Source organism: Natator depressus, chromosome 18, assembly GCF_965152275.1.
Source record: "Natator depressus isolate rNatDep1 chromosome 18, rNatDep2.hap1, whole genome shotgun sequence".
Classification (NCBI taxonomy): domain Eukaryota; kingdom Metazoa; phylum Chordata; order Testudines; family Cheloniidae; genus Natator; species Natator depressus.
Genome location: NC_134251.1, coordinates 15,069,793 through 15,084,927, shown reverse-complemented (window position 1 = coordinate 15,084,927; position 15,135 = coordinate 15,069,793). Strand labels below are relative to the sequence as shown.

Below are 15,135 nucleotides of genomic sequence, written 5' to 3'. Positions count from 1 at the left end.
GTTAGCTTATGGGCTGGTAAGTCAGGGGCCCAGTTTTCCTCCCTTTTGCCTTCACTCCTGATTTACACCAGCGCAGGTGAGAAAAGGATCAGACCCTGTTTGGTTTGATTTGCAAAGGTGCCGAGTATCTGCGTCTCCCCCTGAAGTTAAAGGCCTGATTTTCAGAGATGACGAGCCCCCCGCTGCCGCCATGTGCGCCTGGCCTGGCAAACCAGCCTCCTTCCAGACCGGGTGTGACCTCCCAAAGCACGGGAAGGCCATTCCTCTGAATCGTGACTGCCGCCTGCTGCACACACCACCGTGTGCCCAGTCCTTCGTCCTCCAGCTGCTTTTCCAGTGCCTAGAGTGAAACACAGTCAGGCAGGACCCCGCTTTTCATGCTGTGCCAGAAGACAGTGGCTTTTCTCCTGCTGCTTTGCGTCAGTGGCTTGAAGAGGTACTGATTTAGCAAGCTGCTGCCTGCTGCTGCATAATAGGGTCATTGTCAGGAAAACCCTGCACCAGAAGGTTGATCTTCAGCGAAACATAGGCCCAGGGGTGAGTTGTGCAACCCCTTTTGCTCTTAAAACACTAGCCCCATTGTTCCCCTGCCTTAGAATTCTCCGGTGTCTGGTTGCCCATTGAAAAGTTTACTTCCCACTGAGCCGAGGCAGACATGCTCGACCCCAATCCAGTGCTCATCATTGCAGGATGTCAAGAACACCTTTGATTTTAAATTCTAGTCACCTGCTGGTTAACAGAACATGCGCTCCCCCCCCATTCCCCCACCCACTCCTTGCAGCTCAACTGAGCACTGGCTCCTGCATATGGAAGCATGAATAAGTCTCCACTTGCCATCTTTTTATGCAACAGCTGAGAATAACAGCCTTAAATAGGTTCCTAGGAGGTGAAAAGCCACCACGGCGAACACGTGCAAACTAAAGCCCAGATCTGCAAAGTATTGGGAGTTAGGCACCTGAAAGGCTTTGCCGCCAGCCACCTAGATCACGACCCGTACAGATATGGGTTGCAGTGCAGAACCACCAACCAATCATGTGCCTTTTGGGACTATCCCCTCACAGGATGGCACCTCAGCTCGCTGAGCATGAACGTCCAGGTGCTAATGCTGCCACTTCTGGGGACTTGTCCTGATACAAGTGATAAAGTAGCATCGTTTGGAGCTTTTGCCTTTTCCGGCTGGTGCAGCAGGGATGCAAGCTAGTGGATCATAGCTGGGGCTGGGCTAAGATTGGCACCTGTCCAGGTTTTCCCGGGTATGTCTCTTTTTCAAAGTAGCTGTCATGGGAAGTCTGTCAGGGTGTTCACACTGCCAGCTGGCCAGTTTGATGGGCTCAGGCTCATCCCAGATGTCCCAGTGTTTTGTACCTCAGGGGGAGGGTGAATTTGGAAGGTGTAACAGGACTCCGAGAGCCTGGAGAGAGTTTGGATGGGGTAGGTTGAGCACTTTGGCTCAGAGTGGAACGGTGGCTGAGAGATGGGTTTGCTTTTGGACTGTATCTGTATACAAATGAAGATGCAGTCTGCAGTGGTCTCCTGGCCCCAGCGGGACAGAGCAGGATCAAGGCTAAATCATATATTATTCTAGCCCCATTGCTGGAGGTTTTCAAGAACAGGTTGGACAAACACCTGGCAGGGATGAGCTAGGTCTATTTGGTCCTGCCTCAGTGCAGGGGGCTGGACCAGGTGACCTCTCGAGGTGCCTTCCAGCCCTACATCTCTATAATTCAGTATCCCCCAATCACTATGCTCGATTCATTAATTGGCAGATATGTACACCTATGATACAGGCAGGGCACAGGAAGGTGAGCGGTATTTTAGCTCAATTCCACCCACAGACCCCAAACAACAAGAAATTTCTACTCGCAAGATCAACAGCGAAATAGGTTAACAATGCTGGCATTTTAAATGGCATCATTCAACCTCAGAGTTAACACAGCCATGAGATGAAAGGGGCACTTCACACCTCTCCTAGCTATTGTTTCAGGTTATGTGTTTGCAGACTCAAAGACAGTACACAGCTTCGTCCCACCCCTGCAGATAAAGACACATGCCATTTCTTGCTTTAAAAATGCCAGTAAGGCAATGCAGGTCTGGTTCTAGGCAGAGGCACTGGGAAGGTCAGTGGTTTAATATTGAATTCCTAAAATGTTCGTACATTTTTTCTTAAAAGGCCTTTCCCACCCTCCACAATTCAGTGTTAGAATCTAGCCCCAGCTTGCAATTTTTAAACTGCCAGATTTATTGTTCCAAGACTTTGCCTTTAGGTAGAAAGATGTTCGGGAGGATACTTGTAAAAATGGCGCCATGTCGAGTGAATACGTAACCAGCCACACCGGATTACAGATAGGTATAAAAACAAAACCAACAGGATACTGAGGAGCAAAGGCCAAATTTTTAGTGGTTAAAATTCCTGGGTTTTTAAACAGTCTGCGTCACAAACTTAACTTTTTAATTAGTTTCTCTCCATTTTTCTTAAAAATAAAGAGGGAAACACACCTAGAAGATTAAAATACGTCATTCATACCATACGTCTGCCCAGTACGTGCATAAAATCTCAGACTTGGCTGAGCCTTCCAGGAGCTACCACAATGTAACTGTTAAAACACAAGCTCTGGGCCTGCTCCAAAGCCCGCTGGAAGTAAAAGGAATGACTCCCATGATTACTGTAGTGCAGTAGCGCCTAGGAGCCCGTCATGGACCACAATTCCATTGTGCTAGGGGCTGTACAAACGTAGAACAGGGAGCCCCTGCCTCAAAGAGCTTACCATCTAACACTGCCCCTGACCTCAGTATAGCTTTGGACAAGGCTCAAGCTAATCCTGGTGGATACTTACAGGTCTCTAAACTGTGTATTTCACGTAGCACTTACCTCTTCAGTGTAGACACTCACTACAGCGACGGGAGGGGTTTTCCCATTGCTATAGTTAATTAATGAAGCCCATGGAAGAATTCTTCATCGACCTAGCGCTGTCTACGCCAGGGGTTAGGTCGGCTTAGCTACATCTCTCGGGGGGTGGATTTTTCACACCCCTGCGGGACAGCTATGCCAAGGTACATTTTCAGTGTTGACCAGCCCATAGTTTTGGGCTAGAGAAGTAAGACGCACCACAGACTAGGACAGCAGCACATCTTCTGAGACAGGGAATGATGGGCAAAGTTCACTGGAGTTAAGACTCTGCCTTTTGTTGTACATGGTATGTAATACATGAGGGTACGGTCTTGGCTTGCAAAATGATTGTCCCAGAAGGGTCTTGTACCAATGACTTGAGATTGACACTCGCTAGACCAGCTCCTCAGCTGGTGAAGTGAGTGTAAGTGGAAGGCAGACGCGAGCCCCAGAGAGACAAAGCAACGGCCCCTTTTAAACATATTTAATCGTTTTCAAACTTTATTTCATGGTGATTGACGAAAGACACAAGTTAGTAATGGTTATATCATGCTGCTCCTCTACTGTGCATTGCCCTTCAGAATTCATACAGCAGTTCACAATCGTCATTAATTTACCCTAAAAATGAAGCCACGTGGACAGACAAATTGTAAAAAAATAGCCAACCAAAAAAAAAAAAAAAAGTTGAAAAAAAAATTCAAAACTCAATGTCTTTTTGTACACAGGAGATCTAAATGCTGTTGAAAATAAAGCCGAAGTTAAGTGCACGGCCTCTAGGGAGCGCTGCTGAATCTGATGTTGGGTCAAGAAGCTTGACCACAAGGACACAATGTTTTGTTTTAAGGCATTTCCAAGCCCCAGCAAAAGCAGACAGTGCATTGTTTTGCAGTGACCTTGGCTTCATTTTAGTGGCATTCTGGGAAATTAGCAGCTTCCTGTCTGCGCACCCCTCTCCCTCTCCCTCAGGTTGGAATCATCAGCCCTTAATTGCAGCTTAGGAGGTTGCACTGTCCAGCTAAAATACAGCAGGAGAGTTTTGCATTTCCGCCTTGCCAGTCCTAGTTAGCCTCTGGCGACCTACACCATGTGCTTAAAGTCCAGCAGTCAGTTTGCTTTACGACACAATCACATTACTCTCCAACAGGACCCACAATCTATTTACAGTCGCCACTTAAAATGCGGTATTGCCACACACAAGAAAACACTGGAATCTCCATTGTAGCTCTCAGAAGGCCATGACCCCCACTGAGTCACTAACCACTCTGGATCTTTTTCGGGACAGTAGGTGTAGATTTCCACCGGGAGAAATACATCTATGTTTTGCCTGCTGGGACATGAAACAAGGACTGGTCGGGCGGGATGGAGTTTTTTATTTCTTTAAGCGGGATCAGGTAAATAAAGCTAGGCAGGGAAAAGAAGAAACACATCAGGCAAGGAATATCAAACAACCCCCCCGCCTCTTCCCCACCCCAAAAGAAAGGGAATCACAAGCCCAAGGCATGGCATCTTTTGAGGCCTGGGACACTTTCTAGGCCAGGCGTCCCTGGTGCGACTTGGTCTGACTTTAGAAGTAGAACCCTTGCTTTAGAAGGGGGGGGGGGAAAGTGGTTTTAAAAGGTATGTCGGTTGCCTTCGCTTCACCTGCCTTCAGATCTCACCCCACGAAAAGCAGATGGGTTTCCTGGCTCAGAGTTCAGCCCAGAGAAATGTTATTTTCTTGAGGGGAGGGAGCACCAGCAGGCAGGCCAGAAAACTGCCAAATGGTGGCACCTTTTGCTACAACCTTATATCACTTTATAAGAGGCAGGATCTTGCAAATTCATGCTCCCTGCTCCATAAAATGTGCTTTACACACAGTAAAGCAAAACCCGCCTAGCTCGGGGGTGGGGACAAGGAGATGTACCCTATTAGAGAGCATCGGTGAGTCCTTCCCACAGACAATGAAACTGAACACAGCAGGTCTAGGGTGAAAAATTGGGACACTTTTTTTTCCGGGGGAGGGGGAAATAGTTGTGTATATAAGACAAAGCCCCTTATATTGTGATTGTCCAGATAATATCGGGACGGCTGGTCACCCTAAGCAGGCCAGTCTTTTTCAGCATCTTGGTCCTTTTTTCTTAATCAGCCTTGGGGGCTTTTTTCCCTTAACAAGAGAATCGGTGTTTGCATACAATGCGTACATGTAAATCGACACACACACACACGCACTCTGGGTTCGGAGCTGGCGTTACAGTATTTGCATCGTAGCAAATTTTTACAAGGAATGATTTGCATTGTGGAAAATAAAAATAGCTTTAAAAAAAACCAAAAAACCCTACAACCCTGTCTCTTGCCTGTCCAGAAAGGGCCAAATCTTGTTTCCCATTGAAGTTATGGTTTGTATCATGGTTGTGTCTATGGGCATTGGCCAGGATTGGGTCCCCCGTCGTGCTGGCTGTTGTACAAACATGAAGTCAATGGCCAAACACCCATTAGCTTTCAAGGCGTGTAAGCAGAAATCCTTAGGACAGCTGGTCCAAAACCATCGTCTCTGTAAATAGAGGACAGGCTGGAAAAGGGAAGTGTGCTTCACATGGATTACAGAGGAAAAGGGCCCTTCGCCTGTGCCCTCAAATCTTGTTGACCTTAACAGGAGATTGGGGATGGGTGACCCTCGATGGATCAAGCCCCGGACATCCAACATACTTTGCAGCGTTCTCACTGGCACAAGAGAGGGCATGTTTTGGTAAACAGCAAAGACTCTTGGAAAGCGCAGCGAGGCCAAGTGGGCAGTTGGGACATGTCTGGATAAAAATAAAGCCTGGAAATAGGTTTCCCAGCTGCTTCTGCACGCATCCAGGAGGAGATTAACACGTAAAGAAGCTGCTGCCCCTCCTCAGCCAAACTGATAAAAAAAAAAAACAAATTTGAGTCCAGCGAGTCGTCAAGGAGGCACGAGCCAACCACAGAGCGGAGCTTTCCAACCTGCTATGAGCTGAGCTTGGTCCATCTTCCAGCAAGCAGCGTTCCCTGACAGAGCATCCCAGAGAAAACCACTTGAGATCCTCCCACACTGCCATTACTGACAGAGAGGAAAGAAGGGGATGGATACGAAGCCCGGAAAAGACTTGGTAGATCTTGGCCCAAATGCAACATGGTGTTCCCCTCCCCCGAATGACTGCTTCTCCGCTCAGCCAGGAATGAAGGAAGCGGAGCGTGGGGACAGCCTGAGATCAGAAAGCAAGGGTTCCCCGAAGGCCGCAGGTCTGGCCAGCGCTGCGATCCTCGTTTTTCTCCCCCTCGTGGGCATGAACAAGAACCAACAAAAAATAAAAATAAAATAAGGCGGGGGGCGGGGGAAAGGCTTCAAGTATTAATGACATTTACAATGAAGGAGGCTACGTGGGTTTGTTCCTCAGTCACTTCCTGGAGACTTGGTTCAGGGCTTGTTCTATGTGGCTGCTGCTCGAGCAAAGTCCGACCGATGTGGCTACACTGCAACCGAACAAATAACCAACCGAAAAAACAACAACAGGTGTTTCCTCCCCCTTTCTCCCTCATCCCCCCCCAAAATATAAAAAGCAATAAGTTTACAAAAATAGAAAATAATTACAGCAAGAGGCAGGAGGGGGAAGGGGAAGGAAGGGCTCCTGGGGGGTTTATTTGGCTGAGCAGTGTAATATCGTCTGGTTGTTTAAAGCATCCTCCACCAGGTGCAGTTCTTGGCGGTCGACTATCACGTCCCTTATGCAGCCAGTAAAGCCGGTGCTGTAGGCCTTGGGCAGCTTGTGAGCCACGCCGAGCTTCTCTAGTCCCCCTGCAAGAGATGGGATGGAAAGATCAGGTAGGGGCACAGAGGATGGGCCCGTCTGTCTAGAGCAGCTGCACAGGAAAGTGACTTTCTCCATCCTGGCACTTGTGCAATGCTGCCTGCGGTGCTGAACAGCTGGGATTCCTTCCTGACCCCTCAGCAAGGAGTAGTTGATGCCATGAAGCTTAAGAGTTAAGTACTAGAGTGGACTGAAAGGTTTCACCTGAAAAGTTTTCCTGGCTGGTTTTGTCAAAACTGAATTTGTTTGCAAGTCAATGTCAAGTCTGGGGAAAAAATTAGTTTTTCCTGCAGGGGATTTTTTAAACGAAAACTTACATTTCATATCAGCAGTTAGACTTCAAATATTGTTTTGTTTCTTTTTTGTTTGAAGGTGAGAATGCAGTGGAATGGCATTTTAAGTGGAAACAAAATTAATCATGTTGCAGTGTTGATTCAAAACAAAACCTGACAGGTTCAGTGGGAAAACACTTTTTCTTTTCTTTTTTTTTTAAACCAGAATTTCTTGTGAGAAAGGTTTTGGTTTTCCAACCAGCTCTGTTGATGGCCCTTCTCTTAACTCCCGTGGTGACAAACGATAGAGGGGATACAGCCACCGCATCGTTAAAGGCGGCATTGTCCATTAGGAAACCCACCTATAACTTTGGCATGGGAAATTGACTAGAGTCGAAAATGGCACCACTTCCCTCTAATGGCGGATGCGTCTGCAAAGGCTGGAGAGAATGTGTCACCTTGCTTCTTTGTCACAGATCATCAAAAAACTCTACTTGTTGACCATTTCCATTTATCTGAAGACCTCCCCTTACAACCTGAGCACCCCGCAATCCTTAACGTATTGACCCCCCAACACCCCCGTGAGGGGCAATTATAATCGTTTGACAGATGGGGAACCGAGATACGGAGAGGCTAAAGGACTTGCCCAAACACCGTGGTGGAACAGAGAACTGAACACAGGTCTCCCGAGTCTGACGCCAGCACACTAACGATGGGCGCTAATGGCTCACTGCTGCGTCTCCTGGCTGTATCTGAAGACCATCGGGTGGAATTAGGCAGGGTTAATAGTATTTGTTGTGGGTCATTTTGGACCCTGTCCTGCCCCCGCGGATGTGAACAAACGGTTCTGAGGTCAGTCCTGCTCTCACCCACGTCAATAGGCATTTTTGCCGTGGGTTTCAGTGGGGGCAGGATCGGAAACAACGAGCCAAATGTCACAACTCCACTGGATTTGACACTGGCAGAGAATTTGGCCCCACAGGTGTATATGCCTGTAGGTTATCGTCTCTTGACAGGCTGCATCTTGATAAGGACACATGGATATTTGTAGCAGGGTTGCTGCCTCCAGAGCACCGCCCCCCTTGGCATGGGGTGGCCCTGCAGCATCCCTGCCTCAGTTTCCCTTTCTTCTGGGCTCCTCAATCAACGGCTCACAAGCTTTTTCTCTTGGCCAGTAATACTCTCTGCTTTATTATCGCAGGCCATTCAAAATGGAGCCCTCAAAGTCCAGAGTCCAGATATTTATCCGCTCATGTTCTTCAGCAAGCCCCACACGCCTGGAGCCTTTCCCAGCTTTGGCAGACCGCTCCCAGCCCCATCTAGCTGGAGTCTTCTCTCCCCTGGTATCACAGGGTCTCCTGCAGGAGCCTTCTGCTGCCTGCAGCCCCCAGGCCTCTCCTCCTCTCTTGTTGTCCAGGGTTTTCCCTGACTTATCCCACAGGCCTGCTTGAGGCACAGGACCCATTTCCCCGCCTGGGGAGGAAAGCGGAATATGGAGCCTTCTGTCCTTTAACAGGCCGGTCACCCTGCACCCATGCTTCTATACCCAACAGAGCTCTTCTGTCAGCAGTAAGTGCTTTCAGAGTTGGGAACCAGGATTCCAGCCCCAGAATAGCACTATTTTTAGATCACCTCTATGTTCACAGCCCTGTATGGGCAGCGGCGAATTAATCCTTGTGACACCGCCGGGAGGTAGGAGAGCAAGCAGGATTCCCATTTTATAGCTGGAGAACCGAGATGGAAAGGCGAAGGGACTTGCCCAAGGCTCCACAATGAGTGAGGGGCAGACTGGACATTAGAACTCAAGACCTCCTGACTCCCAACCCAGTGCTAATTCCTCCAGACCTCACTGCCTTCTGTCTCTGCCTTTTATAACGGGGTGGGGAAGAGCCTCTCCATAGGTAGGTTTGTCACCACATCGCATTATAAGGCTGATTTGTTTGCATTACGGGCATGAGACAGAGGGAGAGAAAGAGGACCCCCGGCAGTGAGGCTCAGAGCCCAGATCAACAGACCTGGGCTTGTGTTGTGGGGCTATACGGCAGTAGTGTAGATGTTCCGGCTGGAGCCAGGGCTCTGAAACCTGGTGATGGGGGCAGGGCCTCGGAGCCCAGGCTCCAACCCAAAATGTCCACACTGCTGTTTTTAGCCCCACGAGCCTGAGTCAGGAGACCCGGGCTCTAAGACGCACTGCCGTGGGGTTTTTTGGCTGTGTAGACGTACCCTGAGAGAGAGCGCATGCGTGTGTGTGTGTGTGTAACTGTCGTGTCTTCACACTCCTGGGGCTGAGCGTCCCAGCCACCGAGGTTGCTGTCTGAGGAGCTTGATTAAACTGATTACGAACGCGTGGAGACTCAGGCCCTGATTCTGCAAGGAAACTAAGCATGTGCAGAACTTTACGCACACAAGTCACCCCCGGACATCAATGGGACCGCTCACATGCTTGACGTTATACGTGGGCTTAAAAACCTCGCTGAATTGGAGCCTCCCAGACTTTGAAAGGACACCCCTGGGCAGTGCCCAGTTCTGTCTCTCCCTCTCTCTGCCCAGCGTAATCACATTCCGCCTCCCCAACTGGAACGGCAGGCAGGGCGTTCTGATACTGATGCGTGCATGAGACCGTTTTCAATGGCAGAAGTAGTGAACTGTTTTTAAGAAAGAAGCCCTTATTTGAAATCGGGACACAGTTCTCTGTCAGCGAAGCTGCTGGAGGAAAAAGCACAGGGCCGGAGAGTATTTCCATCATCGACTTCCCACTTGGACATGACTACACTGACATCTCTGGCACATGTGGGGAAACCAGTTTCTCCTGCTGCCTTCCCCACCCGGATGCTGCCTTGCTGTATGGAGAATGTTCCTTTAACAGGCACTGCAAGGGGCCTGCCACAGATTCCACAGGAGGACTGGGGCATAGGACGCTTGGTTTTAAGGGGTAGGCACGCACTAGGCGAACCCACAGTGCTGCCTTTACAATTTCTGTACTTGGTTAGACCAGCTGTCAAAGGAGGTGAATGCTGATCCACTTGTGTCCAGTCCTTTGAGATTTACAGAGGAAAACATGCTATCCCTTGAACTGTACAGCCATGCCTATGACACAAAGCAGCCATCACCTTCTACGGCGCTGTGGCCCATCACACAGATTTACGCCAGGGCTGATATTTTCAGACAACTCGGGGATTTAGGACTCAGTTCCCATTGGGGTTAATGGGAAGTGAGTGCCTAACCCTCCTTGGGGGCTTTGAGACTCTCCGCTCCGGGACACAGAAGGGAATTTCATTATTTCTTCCCGTGTACAACTTACCCAGCCAAAGGGCTCCGTCGGTGTCTAGCTGAGTTGCTCCAAGAGGGGAAGAACCAGTTATGGGGGCTTCGTTGCCAACCTGCAAGGAGCCGTCTCTGTGTACTCTGGTCCCAGAAAAGAGAGAGGGATGCTCAGTAAAGGGGCCTGGAGCAGCGGTCTGCCTTAGCCTGACTAGGGAAGCTGCAGATGGCTCCACCACCGTGCATCAGCCCCCTGCCCTTTGAGCTGTCTCTGGACCCCTGCAGGCCTCGATTTCTCCTGCCAGGACTGGCATCGCAATCTGCAGCCAGCACTCCTGCACTATCCCCTGCAGCGACTCCTCCTGGGAGAGGCTGGTACGACAAGCAAGGTGAGCTCTCTCCTTCAGCCTGCCTTGGGGGGGGGGGGGGGGGGTCCTGCTGCAAGCTGATGTCCCAGGCAAAGCTCTTCCAACAGCCCCTGCCTCCTAATACTCCCTCCAGACTCATCAGCAGAAACCACTGGCATTCCAGCCATGCGAGCAGCTCACCACTCCCCTCATCACCAATATAAATAAAACCCATGGGAGGCCCAACACGAACAGAATTCCAAGCCCTTAGCCAGCTAAAATAAAAGGCATGGACCGGGAGTACTTCCTTGAGCCTGCCCCTTTCGCATTTCCTAGAATCTAGGGCAGGCAAGTCAAGGCATGCACCCCTCCAACGCCACATTGGCCGAATACCACTCCTCTATTATTATCTGTAGGGCTCAGTGACGCATGGAGACTGTGGGGCCTGGCTCCAGGGCCATGACTCAGGTGCCCGAGACGTGACCCAGCCCAGCTCATGCCCAGCTGTGAGCACACTGTCTGCAACCCTGCCAGCCCTTATGCCCCTTCGCCGCCTGCCTCCCCGAACCGTCTCACCTGTACGCTTTGATTTGGATCCACTGGTTTGTGTTCACTGGCACCGTGGAACGCAGGACAACCGGCTTGGAGCCAAGGTCATAGGTCATCTGCACGTAACCGTCCACTATGGCCAGGGCGATGTAGTCCGACCGCTCCAGCCCCTTCCCACTCCACAGGATCAGACCCTGGGTGGCTTCCGTCTTGATGCTCAGTTCAAAGTGGTTCTCCTGCAAGGCCTTCTCGCTGCACCGAGGGGCCGAGTGGGGGAAGGGAAGACAGGCCTGAGTCAGGAAGGGGGCTACTGAAGCAATGGGCAGCCCCCCACTCGGGCTGAGAGGCAGGTGGCCAGCCCGCCAGAGCAGCATGGTCCTCTGCTTCCAGGCAGGTCACTGCTCTGGCTGGTTTCCCCCGCCTAGCCTCTGGAATAAGGCACGGGGCGCGTGGGTGGATGTGTGGCGGGGTTATACACCTATCTGCAGGTCGTGATGGATCTCAGACACAGGCAATTCACAAGGCCTGATGTGCTGTTTGCAAAATGGGATGAGAGGAGAGGCAGGGGCTGAAGCAGCCCGGTTCGGCCCCACCTTGGCCCCTGCAAAAGGTCCGAGGCTCATGAGCCTTGCCTGGGGTTTGGGCTGGTATGCAGGCCCTGGAGAACGGTGGGGAGGGGGGCTGGGCAGGCCCCGATTCTGCTCTTGAACACGGCTTCAAGCACAGCAGCCTTTGAGCCGGGCGAGTTCAGTACAAAGAAGGCTCCGTCAGCTGGACTAGAAGTGCCCTGGGGAGGAGTCAGCTGGGGCTGGTGCCATTTTGCCCTCCACCAGCAAGTTCCCTGGGACTGGCCAGAGGAGACATCAATCAGCCTGCTGGGGCCACACATGACACCTCTGCCCCCTCACCCCCACAGCCCCAGGGTCGTCCTCTGCCCAGCCCACTGGCCTGACTCACAGGACGCCAGCAGGGAGCAGCGATGGAGTGGCCCTGTGTCAGAGTGCCTTCTTGAGCATCCAGAAATAGCACCAAAGGGTTAATGGCAAGACCATCAGGCTTCTCCAGTGTCACTGAACCCCCGGACTGACACCCACCCCGTGTGGCGCGGCTCCAGGGAAGAGAGGCATGATAGGAACTGGGGTGGGGTAAGGCTGCACTTTGCACCTGGGACAACAGAGACAGTCTCCTCCTAAAACCAGTGCATTACTGGGATCAGACTATCCCCCATCAGAATCCACATCTCCACTCGGTCACTCCTGGGCAGGGATACAATACCCCGGCCCACTTCCTGCCACTGGCTACAGCACTGGGTGACTGGCCATGTTGCCACTGGGGTCACAGGGGGCTATAAATGCTGGGTTTCCCCCTCTGTTCTCCCAGGAGGCTGCCGCTGACGCGTGTGCACACAGAACACCAGACAAAACAGAGAGCCACAGGGAGAGCATTTTATTCCCAAGGGACACTGCAGCCAAAGAGCCAGATGGCAGCTCTGGTGAAGCCCACATCACCAGCGATATGACCCAGCCTCCCCACTAAGCTGTGGGCATTTGCTCTATCAAGCGCTTGCTTGGTGGGTGAGTTACTGTTGAAAGGCAGATCCAGAGCGGGTAAATGACTTGCTCCAGGCCACAGAGCTGTAGCCCCATCTCCTGAGTCCTCGTTCTGTGCTGTATGGGCTCCCCCCCCCCCCCCCCCGGCCTCCCTTTATTTCAGGCTCTCGCAGGCTGCGAACCATTGTCCCTTATCAATAAAAAGCCAAGCATTCAGACACCACGACAGACAGAGAGGCCAACGAAGCAGCAAGACCAGAGCGCACGAGACAAGAGCCGAAGCCTGGCGGAGACTCACCTGTGGTCCAGGGCATAGTCCAGTGCTTCGGGACTTAGAAGCAGGAAGAAAGGGGAGGCATGCCATAAGCGCCAGAGGAGAAAAAAGAAAACCACCCGCCTGGCTCACAGAAGGCCCTGGGTGCGGTGCATGGCTCTGCCTGGCTCAGGGCAGCTTCTCACCCTGAGCATAAAACCTGGGGAACGGTCTCTAGAGGGAACTGAAGTGGGGAATCAAACGTCCTTTGGGGCTGCCTGAGTTTCCTGACACCCCCGGGGTGAACTCTCAGGACTCCGGTAAGCAGGGACACGGCACGATCCCTGCATATCTGACCCACGCAGGAACGCGGAGCCCACTGAATGTTCAGCCTTCACTTTCACTAGAGCTTTGCTGTGGATACTCTAAAGGCAGCCTGCGAAGGGCGGGAGGGCACGTGGCGAGGTACTATTTCAAGGCAGGACCAGAGAGGGTGCTGCAAGGGTTCTGCTAATTACACAGCTGCTTTTGCTACTGGTATGTATTTGCATCAAGAAACCCCTCCGAGATTCAAGCTGTCCAATCCAGACTGCCTGACACAGGGCAAGAGAGGGTTTGCCCGGCTCAGGGGATGGGCAATAGGAGATGGAGCCTTTTGCCTCGAGCTCCGCAGTTAGCATCCAGCCCAGAGTGGCTGCAGATTCCACCCAATAGGCCTTCAGTGGTGGATCTTGGTACGGTTTGTCAAAGACAGGTGTCTGCATCAGCAAGATCGGACCCCTTGGTGGCTGTCTGATGAGCGGCCAAGGCCTGAATGGCTGTGGAGCAAACTCTGGGTCAGGGCTGGGACACTTTGGCAGGGCTGCGTGGGGGAAATCCCATACGACAGCTGTCCTGCTCACATGAGGGGCCAGTCTCAGGGTCTAGCACTAAAATCAGCTCCAACAAGTAAAAAATAAAAAAAGTCAAGGGCAGTTCATGCCCCGCACGACACAGCAAGGCAACTGTGTCATTAGCAACAGCTCCGCATGGCCAGCACACCTCCAACTTTTACATACGGAGGCAGAAGAATCTGGTTTCTAGCCGTTAGCCCTAATGGGCAACTCTGCAGAGCAAGCCCCGAGTGGTGCCAGCTCGTGCCTACTGCCAAATCCCAGCTGGAGAAGCTTTAAACTTCACTGCCGGTTGGATGCCCAGATGAGTGGGCACTGGCTGGCACCACTGTGGAACAGCTCCCCAAGTGAGCCGGGAAGCAGTGACCCTTTCTCATTTCCTGGCAGCGCACCGAGAGGGAGCAGGGCGGAGAGGGAGCAGCGTTCCACCACCCTACGAGTGTGCCTGGCTCCTCCTGGCACAGCGGGGTAGCCAGGCTTCCAGCTGCATGGCAAAGAGACTCGGCATGCTGCCAGCTGGAAGGCGGCTGTGATATGTGGGGCTCACATCATCTAGCTGGTGAGGGGCCAGGCTCCTGTGAGGACACCCCGGGCTGCTCTTACCATGCAGCATCAGACAGGCTGCGTTGCTTTCCCCCTCCCTCAGTGCAGACATGCATGCATGCAGGTTCTCAGCCTCCGAGCCCTCCTTCCAATCCCTGGCCTGGAGAGAATGAGGTGGGACGGGGATGCACCAGACAGCTTGCGCCCCCCACCCCCGAACACACACAGAATAGAGAATGCGACTGGATGAGCCACTGCTGCTTCGAAGGGATCAGGTACCCCCCACTCCTGCTTCCCAGCCAGGCAGACAACCAGCAAATAAGCAGCTGTCAAGAGGACTTTGGAGAAGAGTCCTCCCTCCCAGCCAAACCTTGGCACCAAGGAGCCCTCCCTGCATGTTACCCAGCGGGCGTCTGGGCCACGTTTCCTGGGGTAGCAGGATCTCAGGGCCTGACTCTGCACACCCTCCCTCCAGCTTTACACTGCAAGGACTCACTCCGGATTCACACTGGTACAAGTGAGTGCAGAATCAGGCTCCCAGAGGGTCCACGCTGCTCACTGCTTAACCCCTTCATTGCTGACTGAAGAGATCCTTGACAAAGGATCTCCCACTCACTTCCCCCCAGCCCTCATGCCCATTGCCCCAAACACATCTGCGTGGGTGGAACTAACCAACACACACCACTGGCATAAAGCCTGGCCCCACTGAAGTTAATGGCAAAAGCTCCCATTGACCTCAATGGGGCCGGCATCTCAGCCCTGGATTCAGAG

At 52.0% G+C, this 15,135-nt stretch overlaps 1 protein-coding gene across 9 annotated transcripts in view; it reads right to left on the bottom strand.

The window, feature by feature from the left end:
• Positions 1-3,848: 3,848 nt before the first annotated feature.
• The window catches only part of AGRN (agrin), a 221,863-nt gene continuing 210,576 nt past the window's right edge, over positions 3,849-15,135 (bottom strand). For 5 of the 9 annotated variants that reach the window (XM_074975398.1, XM_074975399.1, XM_074975401.1 and 2 more), the window contains 4 exons: positions 12,974-13,006; positions 11,153-11,377; positions 10,270-10,373; positions 3,849-6,683 (listed from right to left, as the gene is read on the bottom strand). In XM_074975398.1, coding sequence (XP_074831499.1) covers positions 6,526-6,683; positions 10,270-10,373; positions 11,153-11,377; positions 12,974-13,006 — 520 coding nt within the window. In that variant the 3' untranslated portion in view covers positions 3,849-6,525. The remainder of the gene's footprint in view (positions 6,684-10,269; positions 10,374-11,152; positions 11,378-12,973; positions 13,007-15,135) is intronic. The other 4 variants (XM_074975402.1, XM_074975403.1, XM_074975405.1 and 1 more) reach the window with 1 other exon arrangement.